Below are 17,288 nucleotides of genomic sequence, written 5' to 3' on the forward strand. Positions count from 1 at the left end.
TCAGAATCTTCCACATTCATCCATCTCTTGATCTTTCATCGTACTTGCCTCATCCTTAAACAGTGGCAGCCTAGACAACAAGTCCACTTTTGTTCTTGACACATGCTCAACTTCAAAGTGATGTTTTAGTAACTTAGCACATCACCCCAACGACCATACCTTTCTTACAGTTTGCCTTTTTGAAATGGCCTAAGTGGTTTGTGGTTTCTTTGTAACCTAAATTTAATGTAAAAAAAAAAAAGCATTAAGCATGCTTACTATCTCAGCATGCATGAACTAACCTACATGGCACTGATGTGATCCTCTGGTGGTGCCTGTTTTCAAACAAGTTATGCAAATCAAAACTGGGGCTTATACCAGACAGCATATGTGATCTGCGTATGCAGCAGCACTTGGGAGACAATCATCAATCCAGCACGAGTTCAATGTTCAGTTGTGTGGTACAGACCTCGTCATCAGTATTAAACCATCCCAGTCACAGAATGTAGAACATTACAGAGATTGTGTTATGGCTGTGGTGAAGGCAAAAGACATGGAACAATTAGGCATCACTCTTGGTCACTAGGATATACACATTTGTTATAAAGCTCATTCTGTCAAAAACACAATTGTAATATTTTTAGGGCTAGCGGGCTGCACAATTTAGCTTATATGTGTGAAAGTGTCTTATGGTTGTTTAGACTGAAAATAAAGACAAATCATCTTTACTCTTAACTGAAATATTCATTTGTGCCATTTGGACTCTTAACATTGTGTCGCTATTTGAGTCTAGTTAAGAGGTCCATATAAGATATAGGAGATCAAATCCTAGGTGTGTAGTGGAGGAAGGGTAGGGCAGTTCTGAAAATGTTAGGCAAAAAAACTTAAATGTGGTGATTGGAAATGCTGTGCCCTACCACATTGGCACTACAAAGTAAAAAGATACAATTTGAAAGTATTTCTAATCGTGGTCTGGGTGCAACCAAAATTAATTAGACAATTTTGAGTTGACAACTAGATCTGTGCAGTGGTTTTTCAGCACTGACGGTACAAAGTTTTGTTATCAGGTGTGCTAGGAAGCCTACACATCTAAGAACACAACTGGCTGTCAAATGAAACCCCAAGACTGGAAACTAGATGTACTGTTCATGTGCAATGATGGAACAACAACACTTGGCATAAATTCCACGTTGGTTTATCCTCTAATTAACCATCCTATCTATTCACTACTCTGGATTAAGGGACCTGTAATCCACACCACTTCAATGACCCATTTCTTTATATTTCTACTGACCTAATAATGTGAGATATAGCACAGCTGTAGAATCATTACAATATGACATAGGATATACTTCCTACACACAGTAGCCAACTAATGCATATTCACTAAGCAACAGTCTACCTTCAAGGTGCTTTAAGATTTTTAGCTAAGAAAAACAAATAACAAGATTGATGGGTGCAGCCTGAAGTGGGTCTCATGCTCACTGTGCCATAAGGACCTAAGTTGTACCTCATTGAGAAGGCCTTTGTAGGCCTGGGTTTGCTTGTGTGCTGTCTTAAGGGGACCTGCCCTGGTGGTTTGGGCTGGGCTGTTCTCATTGGTACAGGGCCAATGCTCATATTGTTTACTATAGTCTTCATTAAGTGGACTCAGCCTCTTCACATTCTAGTCCCTTACAGTTGAAGTATCCTACAGACAGGCCCCTTTAAAGTAATTCCTTCCTTTCCTTCAATTTTGTTTTTTAAATAAAAAGATCACTACGCTAATACAAGGGGTATATTGCATCACTTCCCCAACAGGAAATTCTGTAATCATACTAACCAAAAATCTGTCACAAATTAAGGTCACCAATACGGGAGGGAAAGGTAGGGTAAAGGACTGTGATGAAGAAAAGAAGGACTCAACATAGTTTAGATTTTACTGTAAGTAAACTGAGCATTACCATTTCATCCCTCTTCCTTAACAATTGAGAAAATAACAAGCAATTAAAGGTGGCACTGAAGTATACCAAAATATATAAAGTAATACATAAGTAAGAATTGTAATAAACACTGAACAGGATATTAAATCGCCATGAACAACAAAAAGAATGCCAATCAGTTACAGTGCTTAAAATGACAGACTACAATTTAGCACCAGAATTTACCAGATGTGACCTTTAGCGCTCAATTTATCTATCTCCAGAAGCCCAGGTAGCAGCTCTACACACATTAACAATGGAACCACCAGTGCCACTGGCCATGAAGCAGACTTTCCTTTTGTGGAACATCCTAGGACTGTAGAACGAATAGTAATACCTGCTAGGTCATAAGCTATAGAGCTTTCAAAATAAACCCATTGACTCAGAGTTGCAACTAAAGTTTTAAGACCCTTCCAGCAAGAAGGGTATGTTGCAAAGAGTCAGATTTATGAAATTAAGATGTACTCCATAAATTAGTTTGTACAGCCCTGCCAACATCCAGCTTATGTAGTCAATGTTCTTCATCAGATGGGAAGGACAATCTTCTGATTAAAATGAGATGAAAGTCTGAAAACAATTGAGGGAGAAAAAAAAGGGTAAGGCAAAGAACATGACTTTCAGGTAGGAAATGTGTAAAGGGTCAGACAAATAGGTAGCCCCAGTTTCACCCAGCCTGCATGCTGAAGTAATACCTACTTTGAAAACAACTTTAGCAGAAAGAGCCTTACATGAAGATTCTTCTAAAGACTCAAAGGGCACACACAGAAGAGATTCGAGGACCAAATAAAGACCCAAGGCATTATAGGAAAGCAAATTTTGAGTCGGCTATATCAAAGCGTCTTAAAAGACAGGATGCTAAATCAGGAAGAGCATCAAGACTTTGCCAAGGTCTGTGAAAAGCCACAAAAGTTGCAAGTTGATGTCATAAAGGTGGAACCACCAACCTGAGAATGAAGACCTCACAAAGGAAATCAAGAAAAAAAAATGTTTCTAACGACAGGAGATTTAAGTCATTTGAGGTATACCAACATATAACAGTTTTTGTTATATGACCTCAAGGTAGAAGATGACAGGATGGTTGAATAACTAACAGCACATTCAGAGATTACAGATTACAAACGCTCCTCTCTCTCTCACACATAAAGCCATCAACTTTAGCTAGATCAGGGATAAATAGAAAAATTAGGCTGTTGCAAAGAAGATGGGAGAATAAGCAGAAGCCATTCTCGACCTACACTCAACTCCCTGAGCAGTGGAAATCATGACTTCTTTGGCTGTGATGGAGCCACCAAAATCACCTGAGTTTATACTCTGTGAAATTTGATGAGAACAGTCAATGTCAAGGGAAAGAGAGGGAAGGCAAAAAGGAAATCCAGTGGGTAAAAGGGTGCTAGTGCATTGATTGCTAACGTTTAGAGATCCACCCCTCAGAAAATAACCTCATTTGTAGAATTTGCACAAAGATCTACCAGGAGATTACCAAACCTGTAATAAGTCTACTGAATAGGTCTATCCTTACTGAATATTCTATAGTGGGTGGCAACACCCTGTTTTGAAGATCCACTGACATATTATCCGTCCCTTGGGTGTAGGCAACTAAAAGGATGAGAAGGTAAGTTTCTGCTCAGGTGCATTGTCTGTGGCTATTTCCTTCTGATTGAACTTTCATTTCCCCTGCCAGTTCATGTAGCATTTTGCCATCAGATTACCTGTTCTGACCAGGAAAACATTTCTTGTCAGTAAAGGGGTGAAATTCACCAGGGCTCAGAAGATTTCAGTCAGTTCCCTCCAGGTCGAAGGCTGAATAATTTCTCTCTAAAGCCAACATTTCTCATAACCAATTTAACCCACATTTGCACCTGAACCTCGGATCCTGGCACCCATTATTAGCATTAAGGGGGTTCGGAAGAGAGAGGTCTACTCCCTTAGGTGGGTTCTTGATTAGAAGCCACCATTGTACAAGTAGATGGAGTGACGTAGTAATAGGAATCAACGCTGCCAGATCCAATGAAGTCAGAATTTAATGTGATGTGATAAAGAAAGTGATAAACAAATCCTGCTCAGGGGGACCCAAAGACTGAGGTCACCATGCCGCCCATTGATGTGAAGCCAAAGGCAAGCAGAAGTTGGCTGTTTCCTCAGAAGAGGGCAAAGGAGAGACTGAAGCTATTTCCAGAGACATGCTGAAGAGCCCTCCTGTGAATTCCAGAAGCTGAGGTGGTTGAATCATTTACTTTTCTTAGCTTAAGACTCTCTAAATGGTGAAAACTTTGCAGAGCATCATGTGTTGTGTTATTAACAAAATGGCATGAAAAAGCCAGTCATTCTGATACGGGCACATTTGAATGCCTTCCTGATTTAATATGCCTACCAAAGAGGCAAGGACTTTTGTGAAGATATGCAGGACAAATGCCAGTCCAAATAGAAGTACCCTGAACTAGTATTGACTGTCAAGTACAGCAAAACAAAGAAACTGTTTATGTAATGCCTTGGTAAAGACATGAAAATGACATCCTGGATCTCTATGGAAGATATGACATCTTTCAGAGTAACAGCAGGAATTATTGCATGAAGGGTCTCCATTTGAAAATGTATGGTCTTCACGTAGGCGATCATATTTCTGAGACTGATGATAGGCCAATATTGTCTGAAGATCTGGATACCAAGAAAGATACTCATTAAGCCCCTCCTCATGCTGAGGGATTGCAGAAATTGAATATTTTGAGGTAGTTTCTGAATCACCATAAAAAGAGCTGGTTGTTTGATTGGGTTGTGAGGTAGAGATGTTCTGCAGAATAAGGAGGAAGAAGTAATGGAATGAGACTCTATGGAATGATATCTCTTACCTTGCTCAGAACCCATCTGTCTGTTACATCTTTATTCAAAATGTTGCAAAATAACATCACACTTACAGGAGGCATGCATCAAGAACTCCCCGATCTCCCCTTGTTTTCACCCAGACAATGGAGGCATTGGAAGCTAAAATCCAGAATAACCCTGCAATCCGCGTAATGTAGGTCGGTGGTAAGGAACATAAATTGGCCTTATTCACTGATATTTTATGCTTTATTATTGTTCCAGACTCAATCATACCAGTACTGATGGGGGAACTAGAATTATTCGCTCTAGCTTAAGGCTTAAAAATTCTTTTTTCTAAATCCTGGAGCATGGGAGTAGTGGGTCCAGAGAAAAGCTTTTGGGGTCCTGTCCAAACCAATGGTTTCCAATGGGTGACATCAGCAATTACATACTTAGGGGTCGAACTTCTGACTCTCGTGAATGCCCTCTACAAAGGCAACATTCCCTGCCTTCTCACTGCCCTTTACACAGACATATGGGTCGGGAAAATTGGGGATGATTTTATTAGGCCGGCTCAACTGCCTTAAAATGAACTTTCTGCTTTGATTATTGTATGTTCTCCAAACCCTTCCCCTTACTATCTCTAAACCAATGCAGGGTGGAACGGATGACTCTTTCACCCAGCGTCCGAAGGTTGTCTGGGTTTTCTGGAAATCCCCACATATATCCTGGTGGCACAGATATGACCCTCCTTAGACTAGAACCACGACTCTGACAGGTGGAGCAGGCCTTTTCAACAACACAGCTAGGTGGCCTTTTTGGCTTCCCAAGTCAGTTTGGATGCACAGTCCCCTACCTCTACCACAGACATTCACGCTCCTGCAGCTTTTGACCGTCTTCCACTCCACCCTCATCAGAAGACTACATGAAACAGGCATCCAAAGAGACTAGTCCTCAACTGGATCTGCTCTTTCCTTACAGGAACAACACAAAGAGTCAGCCTGCCACCCTAAAAGCTAGAAACCAAGATCATCATCTATGGGGTCCTCCAATGATCATCTCTCAGCCAGACCCTTTTCAACATCTACATGAACCCACTGGTAAACTTCACCAGTTCGCACAACATCAACATTCTTTCATATGCAGACAACACTCAATTGATGCTCTCCCTGCGTAGTGCAACTTCACCACTTCTGTGGCCACCAGGATCAGATCCAGATGCCTAAAGCTCAAAACAGACAGGTCTGAAGTGCTGGTCTTCAAAAGGAAGACCTCTATATAGGACTACACCTGGCGGCCAACAGACCTCGCCCCACACCAGTCTCATCTACCCATGCCAGAAACCTAGAAATAATTCTTGATGACCACCTCGACATGTCAGCCCAGGTAAACGCAGTGATCTCCACCTGCTTCCACATCATTAGGATGCCATGGAAAATCTACAAGTGGCTACCAGAGACCACCAGGAAAACAAGCCCTTATTACCAGCATGCTCAACTACAGCAAACCACTCTAAGCAGGAATCACCAAACAGCTTCTAAGCAGGCTCCAAACAGTCCAAATGCTGCAGAAGTACTTGTCCTCGACCTACCCTGCAACACTCGCATCTCTCTATACCTTCAAGAAGTTCACTTGCTCTCCGTATACAAGCGTTTTCAATTCAAATTACTCACACAAGGCATTACAGAACAAAGGCCCTACCTACCTCAATAGCAGCATACACTTCCACCACCCCTCCAGACACCTCCAATCGGTCAGACTCCCACTAGCACAGATACCCCACATACACAAAAACAAACTGGAAGTCACACCTTCTCCCACATCTCCCCCAAAGCCTGGAACGACCTAACACAGCACATCAAGGCCTTCTCATTGCTTCTTGAGTTATGCAAGATGCTGAAGTGAAAACAAGGCTCTTCCAGTAATTCCTTCCCCCCTTCTCCCCTGGGAATTCACAGCCTAGATGCCTGAGAAGCACCTGGATACCCTAACAGGTGATTAGTGCTCTATACAAATAGCCATAACATAACTATGCTCACTGTGACATAGCACTCAAGCTGCATCTCACGGATGAGGTAGGCTGAAACCAGACTTGTGTTGCTTGAGTTCTTGTCTACATAAAACAATAACTAGCAGTTTGACCTGAACTGTTCTCACAGGAGCATATGGTTTTTCTCTCTCGTGCTCTCTAGAGTGACACACTCAGCAAAAAATGATGAACTGGAGTGTAGCCCTGAGTGATCACTAGTGGTTGACATCAATTCATGCACTCATTTCATCACTTTTTTTTGTATTGTAACATTTTAACAGGTTGAAGTATATTTTCAGGGCTACACACCCAGTGTGACGTGTCATACTCTAGGCGTTCACATACCTGCTAAAGATAGAGAGAAGTGGGGGGAAGGGTTACATGTTTAGTGGCTGCTTCTTCCACACACCCACAACTCGGACCACTTCAGAGCTCAGGTGGAAGGAGCTCAAAAATGTCTTAGCAGTAACATGAAAGAAAGATAGTGCTCAGCAGCTGCCTTTAACACACTGTCGATGTTTAATGTGCTCAACTCGCAAATTATTTGCACATCAGCAGCAACGCCCTTCCATTTTAGTTTCCTTTTCAGTCCCAGCTATGTCAAAGGCATTTGGATTATCTATTGTTTTCATGTAACCACCCATAGACTGTCTGACAAAGCGAATCCAAACCCAAGAACCCTGACCCAGCTTTACACGTTCACAGTTTCAACCACTCATGGTAAATTCTACTTTACCATTGCGAAAATGTTATTAGTAATTATTAATTGAGTTTTGTAACACGTGATGAATTCTGCTTTACCTACTGAAACAACAAATGTTTAGATGTTTTGATGAATAAATAATTCACTGTTTATGCGAATAACAAGGTTGGAATAATTGCGTGTTTTTGTACTTTTTAAACCTATTTGGAATAGAGCCGTTAGTAGACTACTTTTCCGAGCTCGAGCACTTCTTAACATCTCCACGCTCTCGAGCTGTGAAACTGACCAAAAGAATCCCTCCAGCGTACGTCATCTCTCGCACAAGATTCATCCCACTAGGGAACTACAAAGCACACGCATCACTCGAGCACCCTCTGTTCTTTGTTCCTGTTCGTTTTCCTCTTCTTTTTTACCGCAACACTGCTCAGTCCCCAATTACAAATGGCCCGTTCAATTGCTATCACGACACAAACACGTTTGTAACGAATCACAACTATTAGTGGTGAAACGTTTAGCACACACTGTGTTTACTAAGTTCAATAAATATGGCACCCTTCGTTAAATTTCGGCAGTAGGTGTACAATGGGGGTGGAATTTACCTTGATATTCAGATTTTGGCGCATTGAACACCAAAATATGCAGGTTAAATCCTCAAAGATTGAAAAGGGTGAAAATTCCAAATATCGCGATGTCGAATTGTGTGTGAGGCCCTAAATATCACATTTGACACCAGTTACTTGTAATCAGGCGTTCTGTCTCGTTCTTCTTTTTGATATTCATGATTGGGGTGGGGAAAGGTTAACCTTGACTCCCCTCCTGAGTTTCTAAACTTTTGATTGCTTATGTGAAACAAGACGAATGTTCAGCTAAAGACCTGCGGCTCAATATGTACGATCTCATCTTTAAAACCAAATAAAAAGACTCCAAAGTAAATACAATTCAGATTTAGGCGTTTTCCCGAAATTCAGTCACATCGACCTGCTGAAAATCTACGCACAATTCTGTGCATGAGCGATGTCCTTCCTCGCCACATGTCTGATGCAAGTTCACTCCTTGCAATCCATTACAGGAGACAGCTGCTAGGAGGAGAGTAAAAGCTAACTGCAGTATAAATCCCGGAAAGGCAGATATTTGGGTTCAGCCCGCAGGTTCCAACCTAAATTGCTAGAAAGAGAAATTGAGAAAGCACCAACAAAGCAATGAGTAACACCCGAAGAGCCTCCATCGTTGAGGCACGTGGGCTGGCGGCAGGCACCTTTTTAGACAGGCCTTTTAGGTTGGCCGCAGAACTAGATTCTCTGAGTCACCCAGGGTAAGCGCTGTTCTATCAAGACCTGGGTGCTTAGGGTCACAACACACAAAATGGACGTGGAGCAAGGTGTGGGGAGAACAGAGAATGAATGCAGCATCTAAACCAAAAGAGGCTGACAAGAGGCGAGAGAGTGGGACAGAGATCTTAACAGCAAGAGAAGAGTGCAGGGTGGAGGAGAAATGTGTCCCCATGGAACAGAAACCACACATATATTGTAATTTAGCGTGGTATCTAGATTTTCAGGGAAGTTGGAAATAACTAAATAAAGCAAACGCATCTTACAGTAGACTGCTAAATTAGTTTCGGCCTAAAATGTAGGTTTCCCAACAAACGTTACAGCTTCCCCACAGAAATCCCAAAAATCCAAGATGTTCACATATTTTACACAAATTGTACTGATTCTGGTAATGGCTTATTCAGGGTCATGAAGAGCGCAGATTTTCTTTCTGAACGTACATATTTGAAAGAGAGTGCACCATGGTTTATATATAAAGGGGTAACCATCACATAAATTAAGGAATCTCTGCATGGCTGATAAAAGATTTCATTAGGGAATATACACTAAGCAGAAGCACAATCCGAGGGAAATGGATGGAGGCCTCCTAAGAGGGGGTCTACATACACTTTGCGCATGTTGACACCTGGATAGCCAATTGAAGTGGATGTGACATCCCACATGGAGCACCTGATGCCCAGCACATAGGAGTGGGGGTGAATGGTAGGTGGGGGTTCACAGTTTCAAACAGTATTCTAGCTTCCTCTTACATCAGCTCTCCATTCCTGAAGGAGTAGTGGGCGATGCTATTATACTTACCGTGGCTGACACACGACGATAAAGAAAAACATCTGTCTGCTCAAAGACTGGGGCACTGTGTGCCCCAGCTTTGCAGTCATAGAGTTCAGCCACCCTCGTGGGAACCAACAGCTTCATCCTCCGCTGCTGTGGTGGTCATCAACACACCCTGCATGACTGCAGGCAAAACCATTGTGTTGGGATGTACTGTGAGTAGAGCTGTGCAGTAGCATTCAATAGACCTGTGCTGATGCCCCAGGTGCATGTAATTAAATGCATCAACCCAAACCCTGCCTGTTGGATGGTGACTCTGGGGTGACACATAATCTAATATACAGGAGAGTTCTAATGTTTTCAGGAGGCTCCATGTCTCCAAAATCCAGCAGGGCAATCTGATCAGGGCCCAGACTCACAGAGGAGGAACTAATTTAGATATGTGCGTTTGTGTCCTTTTGATACAGTCAGAACTGTGGCTAAGGGTGTCAAATGTTAAAAGTGGCCAAGGCTTCTGTGGATCTCTGAGTGGGGTGGCATGTTTAACATCCTTTCACAAACTTTTCCCTGATAGATTATCAATCCATTCCTTATGTGGTGATGCTTAATTTTGAACACATATTTTAAAGTCATTAAGGAGTGTGTATAATAGCATGAGCAATAAAATAACCACTTCATATATTAAACAGAATTAAGTAGAACTTCCTGGATAAAAATGCACTATCTGAATACAAAATGTAGTCATATAAAAACGATCAGCAGCAATAGGGGTCGGTCCATGTTTGTGAGACTGCATAAGAAATTACTATAATACCTTCAGATATTAGAGAATTACAGGGCAGGAATTCTTGAACATTTACTCTTAACTGTACTCATCTTGACGAATGCGCATTGATGCCAAGCCAGGCCTATTTCAATAAACCACCCCTCCCCGGGTTATTCATTTGTATCGATATCCAACTTCTTACTTAAAACATTTCTCCCATTCCGCCACTGGCTTCTTCTCAGCTCCTCTATTTTCAGAGGTTTACCATCTTTCTACTTTTTTAGAGATCAGCTTACATGAAGCCAGAGTTCCTAAAAGAGCAGATTGAGAATAATTGACTACTAGGATTTTTAGATTTATGTACTTCCAGTGAGCGTAGCTTTTGCATCTAAAATATTATTTACCTAAGTAAAATCTCTTGGTTGGATCTGGGCTTAATCCCAAAAGATCTGTAGGTCAGGACATTCTATAAAAATATGCTGCCATGAGGGCCAGCTTTAACACTGGTGGCGTCCTGTGTGACAATCATTTGTGTGCCCCCGCTCCAGTCTCCAATGACCTCCTCCTCGGATTCACTCACTAACACAAAAGTGCCCCTCATCTCTAGCTGCTCTCTCACATACATTTCATTTGTTTTAAACCACTGGTAAAGGCTGGTGGCTTTACAAATAAGAATGTACACCTACCAAACAAACTCTTTTTACTACTATTAGGAATAGAGAATGAAAGACAGAGAAAGAATTAACACCCTAGCCTATTTTATACAGTTTGCATGAAGCTCTTTGATGATAGTTCGTAACAGTCACTGTCCCCACTGCCAAGGTCGTAATCAGGCCCTTTGTCTCTAATCCATAAAATTCTCTTCATCTCTCCTGTCTTTACTCTCCTCGGAAATGTCCTTAGGAATTAGTAGATTGTCCCATAATGAAGTCAATCCATGGTAACTGGATATTTGGGAAGCAAGAAGCGTTCCTAATGTGTTCTCTTCCTAATTCTGTTGCCTATAATTAACAGTAGTAGCAAGCTGCTCCTTGGCATAAAATATATTGGTTTCTTCTCAAATCCTATCTGCTCTTAGCATTATAGTAGCTTGGGATAAGGGTTGTAGTGGTCCTTTAACATACTGTCTCCCCTTGGATACTTCTGGATCTTCCCAATGCATCTGCCATGCAGCACTCCTTTAAAAGAGCCCACACAACTAGTATTTATGCACTCCTTCGATTTGTTTTGTTGTAAGTATCCATACTGGTAATGTTATATCTTAATTTCAGTATTTCTAATAAGGTGCCTTTAAATCTCCAATGACATCAAGAATGTCTTCTGCGAGATTGCTGAAGATTGGCTGCCACCCGAGTATGCAGGAGTATGCAGTTATCAGAGAAAATTCCTAGTTTGAGGTCCACCTGTCACATGCACCTGGACATGAGCAAAACTCTAAATTAGGGAAAATTGAAAACCTAGCACTTTTATAAGTATCTGGATGCTGAACATGGGAATTGTCTTTGAGTTTATGTCCTACCATTAATTTGTGTAGTACTTTAGCAACCATTTTCATAGACATTCTAGTCCAATTTCGCTTGGCAGATTAATCTAAATCTGTCATAGTGTTTTTAAAATCCCCATCGAATATAATCCACGGAGGATCATTGTGAGCAACATTTTTTAATAAATTGATGCCTCTGGGTCCTCTGAAGATCAAATTAGCATCAAGGGCTCACCTTATGCATGAAACATCTGCAACGAGCTATCTGCGTTCAGATTCACTCTCATGTCTAGTAGTTATTTGTAGATCTTGCAGCCCTGGAAAATGTTTTCTATGCACGATGATGTTTAATTTTTAATCAGATGGAAAGTGGCTTGTTCATAAGTGTGACACAAATGCGCAATGCCTCCTTCCCCCCCCCCAACACATCCTCGTCTCATTCATCTTAGGGTGTTCCCGCCCCATTTGCACCATGGAAACACGCTCAATTGCCTTCCACAGCAATAATTAGCATGTTTCTGGGGCAGGGGCCTGCATGGTTACCGCGCTACGTCAGGATATGAAATAAATAAATGTATTTTACCACGTTGGCGAACACTTTCAACCGATATTTTCCTCTTTGCCACCGCCTACCTTTGATTTATATCCTGTGTATGAGGTGAGCACAGCCGATGCACAACCTATGACTGGCTTATTGTCTTAAGCCTTGCGAATGTCAAGCACTCTTCACGTTTGCTAAACGCGTTCCAACCTTCAGAAGGCTTTAGTCCACCTCTATCTGAAGAGCAGCTAATGGAGTGATTTGGGGTAATGTTTTGTTGGCAACATTGTGCTCTGTTTTCGAAGCTACCAGTCATCGGTGAATAACACTGGCAGGTGCCACGGAAGGAACTGACATCGACCAAACTGTAAAATATATTCACATTGCCAGTGCCCGCCTTCAAGTGAGCCCTTAATTGTCTAGATATAGAGCTTCCTCTGAGGTTGCGTGCGTGTGCTTTTTTTTACTCCCCATCAAGGGGGTAAAGTGGGGTGAGGCCTCTTCTTGTTTTGCGACTTACTAGTGGATGTGTGACAGTGGAAGGGGCAGATTAATATCGACCACGGGGTGCGGGGGGGACAGGTGGAGAAGGAATCGATGATCGTTGGATATACATCTGTTTCGCACGTGCAGCTGGTAAAACTGTCTAAAAGGGAACGCCGGGGTCGTAAAAACAATGATAAAGCCTTTAATCTAAACGCACAGCTGTCGGAACGACAATAGTCTCCGACCCTCCAGATAACATATCTACCCGAGATAGCAGAAACGCAGGGCACAGGAGTGGTGAACGTAAGGTATTCACGATGGGATTAGCAGCCCCTGCCTGGCAGCTTGATAGACTTATGTTCCTCCTGCAGCTTTCCCTTTGTAACCTTGTGGCATCTAAGGTTAATAAAATAATCGCCATTAAACGAGTGGAGAACGTGTCCACCAGTTCACTACAGCTCTACAAATCCGATATATGTGGTAGTTGAGTTACACAATTGGTTTAGTCCTCGTACAACTGTACGGCGTGTGTAGGGTAGGTAGTGTGCTGCAGCTCCTCTGGAACTTGGTCTACACAGTGGCACTTAGGGCCATGGGTGATAGTTGGGATTTTAAAAAATCATCACTCAAACATGAATGAAAACAGCCCGGGCAGCTAAATCTTGAAGAAAACCTAAAACATATGGCGATATAAGGAGCTGGAACACGTTTTACTGGCTTCAGGCGACCAGATTTACCATCATAGCGCGTACTAACCGAACACCACGTTTCCCGTCGGTGCATTCCTTCTGTAACCGTTGCATTATGGTACAGACAGTCTGCTTGGTTTCAATGTGAAAACATTACCACATCTCCCAGAATTCATTGGTGTGTTCAACGAACTCCGGGCCCTGGAAATATGCTATGGCGACCGGAATCACGTAGTCAGTTTACAGTTTGCATGACATTGACATGACGCTAATGTAAAGAGGAGCCCTCGGTTACACAAGATAACAAACCTCTCCCGGGGCCGGTGTTGCCTATTATGGCGCACGACGCAGTCAAACCTCTTGAAGCTTCAGTCAGGTGTAAGTAACTCGACCACAGGACTTTAGAAGTCGCATTCCAGTATGTGTTTTACTTAAAAGTCTTATGTCTATGACGGGAAAATGTGCGTCCCGTTGGCTGAAGCCACATTATAACTTTTTTCTTAACTATTGTAAACGTTATAGCTCGTCCGAAAGGTATCTCAACACAGTCACAAAGTAACCTCGCTAGAGAAGAGCGGGCTTACGTTAGCCTGAAGCATTCCTAGAAGCACTGTTTCGTGGCGTAACACAGTCCCCTGCAGCGCGGGGGGCGGGGGTGCTACTGAGCCCCTCTCAGCACAGCTCCTGGCCTGTGCCCGGAGGGGGGGCCTTCCACTTTCGTTACGCCGCTGAGAGGAGGGGAGGTGGGTGATTTCAGACATGAGGAGTAAAGTGGACCTAATAAAAGGGACATGTCTATGGTTCTCAGCAGGGCATTGGTAATCAGAGGACGCACCTTTTTTTATTGTGAAATGCACCACCTTACCTGAATAGTTAGTACATTTAAAAAAAATTAGCACGGCTCGGGTATAAAGGAAAGTGAAATGCTAGCACCACATACTAAATGGCCTTTATGTGGGTAGATTGCGAACACAGGACTGTTACCACTAGTACTTCAGTAGCCACGCTCAGGGTCCTAGTGGCCTATAATACAATCAGGAAGTTCCGGATAGGCTGGTACGACAGGTCGTGATATGGGCCGTTTTTCTAATGTTTGTCGGCCGGCTTTATGGCAGACTGTGCAGATTTTACAGTTGATTTCCCTGATATTATCACAAACACTACCTGCTGCAAACTCAAATACACGCAATCTTCCTTTCATACATTGCAAAACACTTATTCAGCGCGTTTCATGAGTTCAGTACAACCCAATTTGGAAACATGCAGTGCTTTAAATGGCCCGGTACTCTCCGGTACTGAGTACCGGCACTTTTTTATTTTGAGAGGGAGAGTACATGGGACCTGCATTTAAGCTTTCTAATTCCCAAATCGGAGGCCACTTTTATTCTGGTGCCCAGGCCTATTCTCCGTCTCAGTTCGACTCTGGTTGCACTGCCCAAATAAATTATATCATACCATGACAAAATCGTGTAGGTGGATCCGAGCCTGTGGCCTTCTGCCTAGGGGCATCCCCAGCAGGTGCACTAACCTGCCGTACTGTTTTACTAGGTATTACAAACATGACAAGAGAAGGGGAGCAATTCATTGAATCATTGGAGCGTTTGAAGATCGAGCATACGTATCCATACGTATCCATCGGGTGATATGATTATACAATATAAGCACTTTTAAGACGAACAATATAGTGTGGACCGTGGCAGCTAAAGCTATCCCTCTGTTGCCGGCAGTTTATTCTATGATCAGGATTAAGAGACCGTACAAATATTACATATACACACACACACGGTCTCCTCGGGATGACCAGTCGATGCGAAACAGACACATAGAACAGGGTGCTGGCAGGTTTAATCACTGGGAAAGTGCACACTCATCCGCGTTAATGAGCCGCACCGGACTCACCTCTGTGCAGGGGGGAGGCTGCTCGGCCACCGCCATCAGGACGATCCCAGGGAGCAGCAGGCAGCAGACTAGAGCCCACGACGGGGACAGGGTGGAAGGGCTGCAGCTTCCTGATGCTCGCCTCCTGCTCTCCGCTTCCATCCTGGAGCTCGCCCCTGCGGGCGTGGATAGCACAGCGCGCCCTGCTCCAATCCCCAGCTGCAAAGGATGACTCTTGGCTTCTAATTTTACTTGCGGTCTTAGGCTCTCTCTTTTCTGACCCTTCCCACTTCGCGGACCCTTCCTTCGGCAGACCTTTCCCAGCCGCCGCTGCTTCTGCTGTTTAACCTACACCGGCTTGGGCTGAGCTGGGATGGAGTAGCAGTGGCAGAGCCGGCCTCATGACGTCACCAGACGGAGGAGGCGGTGAATGGGCGCGCGCACCCAGCTTCCCCTGCCGGGAAGGATGGAGCGCGCGCCCTGGGGCTGCTGGGCACGGGCACTGCCTCTGCCTACCGAACGATGGGTCGCTCTTTGTTCATCCTGGAGTGAATGTCGGCGCTGTCACCTGTCTAATTCATTGACTGCCCTAGATCTGTCATGAATATCACGCTCCTGGAGATTTTGCATGTGTCGCCTTGCTTTGTCACAATCACCCTATGCCTTCAACCCACGTTCATCTTTATTTTCCATACTAATCTATAGTTTAATGTGGTTGAACATAACATCTTAATTGCAATTTATCTAAATGTAGATTTATGACTACTCAAAATAGAATGGGCATCTCAAGCCATTTTCCCTCACAGTTTAAAAAACATTAATCCTATACTACAGTTTAAAGGGGTGGTCCAGAGTAGACAAAAATGTTTTTACCAATCCCTGTATCTAACAGTCATTAACACTAAACGACCTGTAATGTTTCTTGTTTTGATGATGTCTGCTGGGTTTTGGAATTTATAGGGTCTTCGTTTGGTCCCTCCCTCTTGTCCCCCTTTTTCATCACTCTTGGATTCCTCCCTTTAGAACGCTGGGATATGAAGGGTTGGTGGTTTACGATTGGGAATCAGTTATGACGAGGCTCCCTGTGCGAACTGCAATGAAAATAACATTTGCTGATCGCACTAAACCCAAAGGTGTCATAGTGCCGAGCCAAAAAAGATGGCCTCAAACCGAAAACTGAGCTGCAACAGAAGACAGAACCTGTAAGGAAAAGAGCCATGTTGAGATTTTTTTAAACTGTAGAGAAGGAATCTACTTCAGAGATGTGAGCGGCCAGAGTATTTCAGAGCTTAGCAAGGGCAACTGAGATGGACCATCCTCCCCATCTGACTTTTCAAGCCTTGGTACTCATCACCTTTCTACAGCTGCATGATCTAAGAGGTGTACCAATAAAAGAATGATGCAGCCAAAACTTTATTGCTGTCCCTGATGTCACAGAAATCATCTATATGTGACAGTTTATGTATTATGTTAACCAAAGTATTAATAGTTTGTTTGTAGAGTGATGAACTGAGAAGTCATTTTAAATGTGCATTTGCTTAAACTAATGTTAGAAACCCTGGTGGCATCAAGGGTTGTTTAAATGTTTGAAGGACTTAATCAATATTATGTTACAATTTAGACACTAGACTACTAGTATGTATTGAGCCTAAATTGAATTTCTAAAGATTAATGATTTAAATACTTGTGCAAAAATAGAGTAATGTAGTTGCACGTTATATTGACTGAAATGTATGGACAGTCAATTTGTTTAAAGTTGCTGTAACATGAATATTAATGAGGAATTAATACTGCAAAATCTAGGTTTGCATATTAAAATGTGTTCATTAGAACATATTAATTAAATGGGTTGTTTTAACTCTCTTGCATTTGCCT

The 17,288-nt window shown here is 42.8% G+C and overlaps 1 protein-coding gene across 1 annotated transcript in view; it reads right to left on the bottom strand.

Moving 5' to 3' along the window:
• Positions 1 to 16,074, bottom strand: part of ELAPOR2 (endosome-lysosome associated apoptosis and autophagy regulator family member 2) — a 402,503-nt gene extending 386,429 nt beyond the window's left edge. The window contains exon 1 of the mRNA XM_069228716.1: positions 15,435 to 16,074. Within this exon, the coding sequence (XP_069084817.1) occupies positions 15,435 to 15,575 (141 nt within the window). The 5' untranslated portion in view covers positions 15,576 to 16,074. The remainder of the gene's footprint in view (positions 1 to 15,434) is intronic.
• Positions 16,075 to 17,288: the final 1,214 nt, after the last annotated feature.

This window comes from Pleurodeles waltl, chromosome 4_1, assembly GCF_031143425.1.
Source record: "Pleurodeles waltl isolate 20211129_DDA chromosome 4_1, aPleWal1.hap1.20221129, whole genome shotgun sequence".
In the NCBI taxonomy this organism is placed as follows: domain Eukaryota; kingdom Metazoa; phylum Chordata; class Amphibia; order Caudata; family Salamandridae; genus Pleurodeles; species Pleurodeles waltl.